We start from the raw sequence: 5834 nt of genomic DNA, 5'->3' as shown, positions 1-5834 counted from the left end.
CAATATCGACATCTTCTTCGACCGCCTGACGTCATTGAAGGGCAAACGAGTACGGCCCGAGAACATATGGAACGTTGACGAGTGTGGCGTCGCGGAGGGCCTAGGTCACAATGGCTTCGTGGTCAGTGATGCCTTGCGCGACTTTACCTTGAAAAAGGACGGCGCCAGGAGCACCTGGATCGCGATAATTGAGGCCATTTCTGCTGGCGGTGGCTTCATCCCTCCCCTTGTTATTTTTAAGGGCCAATCCGTGCAGCAGCAGTGGTTTCCCGACGTCGAACTTGACAGGTGGAAGCATTGGTGTTTTGACACATCACCAAACGGGTGGACCAGCAATGATATTGCTCTGAAATGGCTCAAGGAGGTATTTATTCCCAACACCAAGCCTACGGATTCTAGAGAGTGGCGATGCCTTCTTCTCGACGGCCACAAGTCGCACGCAACAGAGGAATTTATGACGGAGTGCTTCATCAATAAAATCTGGCTGATTTACCTCCCGGCTCATACCTCACATGTTCTTCAGCCACTCGATGTGGGCGTGTTCTCGGCGGTGAAGGACCACTATCGTCAAGCGGTCGCGGAGGTTGCATATAACACTATGAACGAGTCCCCAGGCAAGCGGGAGTTCCTTGAAGCATACCAAATTGCGCGCAAAAGAAAGCTCAATAAGGAGAACATCTTAGGAGGCTTCAAAGGCACAGGGGTGTGGCCTCACAATCGGTTGAAGGCGCTGGGTTCCCGCTTCGTGATGCGGGACTATGAGGAGGTACGGGAGGCCCAGCAGAATCCCCAAAATCGGGCCCAAACGACGGTTTTAGAGCCAGATTTTTTGACGCCCTTGTGTGCAATTGACGTCAAAACACCAAAAACATCTCGCGATGTCTATAAAATGCATAGGGAGTTGGTAAAGTGTGGTGTACCTTTAGGGGCGGCGACCTGCAGGAAGCTGTTCAACAAGGTCGGGAAGGCAATCGACACTTCGAACATCGCGCGCACCACCGTAGAACACCAAAAAGACCGTCTCCAAGCTGCATTAGATGCTTCAAAGCCTGCTAAACGCCGCAGAGTCGATCCGGATCCCAATAAACAGTTTGTTCAGGTCGTAAACGTGGAGCGCGCAAAGAGGCAATTGCAGCTCGAGATGGGGGCGGACTTCAGCACGGATGACGACACCGACAGCAGCGACGACGAGGTAGAGATCATTGAAGACGACATTGACGAGGAGAGCTGCATTGAGGTGCGGATCAATTGATTTGAAGCCTTTTTAACGAATGCTTGTTCAGTTATTGCAGAGTGACCATGTGGTCGGAGATGCCCTCATGCGCAGGTTGGGGGGTGGTCGCCATGCGCACTGGTCGCAATGGGGGGTCTAGACTTACTTAGGTGTCGTGTTGCGCCAGCCTGCTCTGTGTCGCCAGTTTCACGCTGCTTCCGTACATGGACCCAGAGCAACCAGACACTGACCAGTGGCTCTGGCGAAGAATTGGCGATTGGCAGAGACTAGCTTGTCAGATCCACCGCAACCGTGTAAGGCGGAAATGGGATTCTTACCTCTGTGTTTACTACGCCATAGATAATGAGTATGGCTACGATGATATTTGGTATTGTGGCGAGTATGAACACGCCTCGGACCGTGATGAGTTGGTGCCCGTCGCGTGTCGGGAGTTGGTGCCCGTCGCGTGTCGGTTTGAGAAAATGGAGCAAGGTGCAGTAAAGTAAGTACAATACTGCCAGAGTCCGTGAGACCATAACACCACAAGCTAGCAACGGCACTTGCTCGTCTGTAGACACTTGGAGGGGCGCGATAATGAAGCCGGGCCCGTAAATGATTGCTCTGTACGACCATAGCTCAGATGATCGTCCAAATTTCGCGATGAATGGCAGAGTTCTCTCCCTGAAGAGGTTGTCCTGCCACGGAGCCTTGTCCGTTTGGGTTAGCGAAACCCGGCTTTGTCGAGGATGTAGCTCTACGTACGAGGCTGAGCATCGATCCGATGGATGCGAGATAAGTTGATAGGAGCCTGCGATCAGCTGACGCGTTGTTGTCCTGTGGCACTACTGCATATGATGATGCGATAACACCGAGGAGAAATCGAAGCAGCAGAGTACTACCACAGAACCCGCATAGATCCCAGAGCAGATCGGAAAATATCCGTTGCGTGTGATTTCCCCCCAGCTCCTGTGTCCACCCCTTGTGTTGTTGATAGGAGGCCCAGCATCTGTGAGCCGTTACTGCAGTGACCATCACTAACACTGTAAGTGAGGAAGCCAGACGAAGAAGATCCATAGTGCAGGCGATGAAGTTGACTGGCCTTGACCCATACTGCTGTGCATGAGAAGCCGGAAGCTGTCCTTTAATAGCAAGACACTCCTCGACGTGTACATCTGAACAGACTCGCCAAGCGGAGCTGCTCCCGCGCCATGCCGTGCCAGCCCTTGCCGGTCGCCGCTTCCGCAATATCTCGCAAGCCGCACAGTGCATGTAGCAGTTCTCCGTTCAAGCTAGGCCGAACTTAGTTGCGAGAACGGGACTAACCCTTCATAATCTTGTAGTTGGTTGAGTTAAGCGGAGCATACACTTGCTCCGATCCAAGACCGGCAAGAATGGCTCGCCAAATATCGAGCAATACTCCCACCCAGCAGGAGCTATCACAAGTTCAGGCGCCGCCGGATAGTCTCACTCGGGCTTCACAAGCGTTCTTCCATGGTTTCGACTTCCGAGCGACCTCGGATGACGGCCCGACGTCGCCTATGGTCACCTCCACCCAAGAAGGACCATCGTCCCGCCACGAGATGTCGACGGATGATGAAATCAGTACCTTGCAAGCGTTCGCCAACTCTACCATCCAACAGGAGACCAAAGGCCACGAAAGCTTCTGTCACGCTATCAACTACAGAGCTTATCGTTCAGTGACAACCTCTGCTGACCGAGATATTCAAACACGCATCCTGCAACGGCTAAGCGACCCAGGCTCGACGCCCTTTGAGGATGATCCACGAGAGTGGTTGGCCCAAACGTCTACCACGCTGAGAAGTTGTTTCATTGAGACAGAAGTGGCGACGAAGAAGCACATGATGACCATACACACATTCGTACAGCAACTACAGCACACAAAATCCTTATTAAGACTTTGCGCCAGCATCTGTGGCCCTCAGTCAGGCGTGAATGAGGCTTATGATCAGTGTATTAAGGCAGAGGGCTTTGCAAGGGAGTTGAATATCGCATTCCAGCGTCGGGCATATGACCTTTGGGGTTCACTAACTTTGCCTGACTGAATTTAGACGGGTGTTAAGGCAGTTTCTAAGGGCTAGTATGTAAAGCTGACTCCATTCATTATTGTCTCTCATGATAGTTCTCATCGTTGTTGGGTGTGGACATGGCCAGTCTTTGTGTATGCCAATTAGCTCCCATGAGCCCGCCGAAAGCGTAAACCCCATAGCGTCATGGCTCCGCATCACCGACCCTGCTCCGGACGGACTCGGATCCGAGAGACTCTGGCCAGAACATAAACCGTTGTTTCCGTCATGAACATGTATGGGATCATGAGCAAAGCAGGGTAGCATGGCCATCACTTCATAGTTGCGAGAGTTTGAGCAAGACCGTGCGGGGGCTGTCACGCTAACATATGAGCAAGCTTTATATTGTGTCCTAATTAGAGAGGCGGAAGGGTTGAGGAACGTCTGAAAGTGTAGCAGAATGACTGAGAAAAAGAAGGGCCGCACTCCGGCCAGCCCATGAAGTCGCCTGGGACCGAGGCGCTGTCAAGTGCGCCAACCACTGCTTGAACTATTTGATGGAAGGAGGCGAGGCGTTGAGCGGTCAGCACCTGCCTTCCCCCAACTGGACGAAGTCGGTGGCATCGTCCTCATTGCCTAAGTCGTCTTGTTCCTTCTTGACGTGCTGAGGATCGGGGTAACAGTCTCCATGTTGATCTCCGAGTTCGCTGTCAGACGAACATGAAGGACTCGATCGTACTCGCAGATCCAGGAACGGATCGTTTTTTTGTAAGAGCGGCGTGGTCGTATTGCTGCGGTCTTCGAACGACCTAGCCTCCGAAGCGAAGTCGCTAGCATCATCCTCAGTGCCCAGGTCGTCGCATTCCCACTCCTGCTGAGTCCATTTCCCCTTTGGATAGTCGACCTTGTACTCATAAGTGAGGTAGCAGAAAATGGCTATGCCCTTGTGTTTCCGAAATGTGGCCTCTAAGGCAGCGTCACGACTTTCTCGACATAGGCATCCTCCCACCCCGGCGGCGTATGTACGACACAGGCGGACTTTCTCCTGTACAGAACATGGCGTTCGCCGAGTCGCAACACGCTGGATTCTCTGGGCTCAAAGCCAAACTTATCATCTCCTTTAGGCAGCATGACCAGGACCCATTCCAACCGTGGTAGCCTACGACAGCTATTACCTTCCGATCCGTCGTCAAGCATGCTTGCCAGCGCGTTGGAATACACCTGCGCGTAGCTTTTGAAGTCCGGCACAGTGGTCCAGAACCAGCGCAGGCTGATCGGCAAGTAATCAAACAGGTCCAGCCGCTCGGTTAGATCCGGGCCGAGCAGTGCAGCAAGGGACATACGCAGCTGCTCTAGACGAGTCCGCTTGTCCCTCAAAGACCCGATCGCGCCTTTGTCGTACCCTTCGAAATCGGCATCGGAGACGTTATCCGGCTCGAACTCGAAACGCCGCAGGCGCCTGGCGTGGTCGTGGAGTACAGTGCCGTACGCGCTGAAATCAAATGATCCGCGCTCCAAGCGCACACTTGGCTTCAGGACCAGAGTGTGGAGATTAGGATAAGCCAACAGCATATTCCGCACGCCATAAGGGTGAGGAGACTGGTTATCGCAGAGACTGAGACTCTTCATCTTTGGATGAGAACCTGGGAAGGTATATAGCTTTCTGGGTGGCCTACCAGGAACTACATGGTTAAGCTGAAAGTCGTTATGCCCATCGTCGTCCCTGTCGTCCCTTCGATTTTCCTCCTCGGCCTCTGAGCGTGTGTCTACGCTCGTGCCACCCCAGTCTATTCCGATAAGCTTCAATGTCTGAAGCTCGGTAGAGAGCAGTAGCGGGCGGATGTTCTTTGAGTGAAACCGGACACTGCGGTAGTCAGGGCCCTTTCCGTGCAAGTGCAGAGACCGCAGCTCTGACAGCGGCGCTGGCGTTCTCGACATCACATCTCCGCCTGATTCCCCTTCGCGTTCAATGAAGTGGCGGTCTCTGCAGAACTGAAACAGTCGCGCAAGCATGTCGGGCTCCTTCAGCGGATATACACATAAGTGTAACGTCTTAACATGAGGTGTCAGGCAGAGTAGTAATGTAAGCCAGGCCGTGTCCAGATAGGGATCGGGATGGCCCGCGCCGTTCTTATCCAATTCGGGAGGAAACAGGTACTCCAGGAACGCATCATGCGCTGGCCAACCATACCTATCCCTCGCAAGTCCACGGACTCGGTCATGGAGTAGGCGCTTGACGGCATCGGGTTCCTTCAAAGGCGCACTATACCCGCCGACGCTCCGCCGAGGCCGTCCTCGCGGCCAATCTACATCCACACCAGCGGCGCTAGCCTTCTCTTTGACGAGAGTGCGGGCGACTACGCCGTCGACAAGATCGTAGACGACGCAACGCCCGCCGACCTCGACGCCCTACCGGACTCGGCGCCGCATCGTGAGATCGACCTCGCTATCCTGCGCACCCGTAAGGAACTCGGCGCGCAGGGCAACCGGCTCGTCATCATGATGCCGCCCATCATCGACGGCATCGGCCAGCACGGCGGCGGCCGTTTGTCTATCCAGGCGCCCACGCTGGTCCGCTTCGCACTCAAGCACGGCTA

General features: G+C 54.1%; 2 protein-coding genes across 2 annotated transcripts; one reads left to right on the top strand and one right to left on the bottom strand.

The window, feature by feature from the left end:
* Window positions 1–1437: 1437 nt before the first annotated feature.
* On the top strand, window positions 1438–3276 carry B0I36DRAFT_355933 (uncharacterized protein; the record flags this gene model as incomplete). The annotated part of the gene is made up of 3 exons (XM_046157502.1): window positions 1438–1715; window positions 1788–1821; window positions 2554–3276. The coding sequence occupies 3 exons, from the start codon at window positions 1438–1440 to the stop codon at window positions 3274–3276; spliced, it is 1035 nt and encodes a 344-aa protein (XP_046004802.1).
* A 544-nt stretch (window positions 3277–3820) lies between these two features.
* Window positions 3821–5250, bottom strand: B0I36DRAFT_355932 (uncharacterized protein; the record flags this gene model as incomplete). The annotated part of the gene is made up of 2 exons (XM_046157501.1): window positions 3821–4203; window positions 4413–5250. The coding sequence occupies 2 exons, from the start codon at window positions 5248–5250 to the stop codon at window positions 3821–3823; spliced, it is 1221 nt and encodes a 406-aa protein (XP_046004801.1).
* Between the last annotated feature and the right edge of the window lie 584 nt (window positions 5251–5834).

This window comes from Microdochium trichocladiopsis (genome assembly GCF_020744255.1).
Source record: "Microdochium trichocladiopsis strain MPI-CAGE-CH-0230 chromosome Unknown B0I36scaffold_14, whole genome shotgun sequence".
In the NCBI taxonomy this organism is placed as follows: Eukaryota; Fungi; Ascomycota; class Sordariomycetes; order Xylariales; family Microdochiaceae; genus Microdochium; species Microdochium trichocladiopsis.
This window is presented reverse-complemented; position numbering and strand designations above follow the sequence as displayed.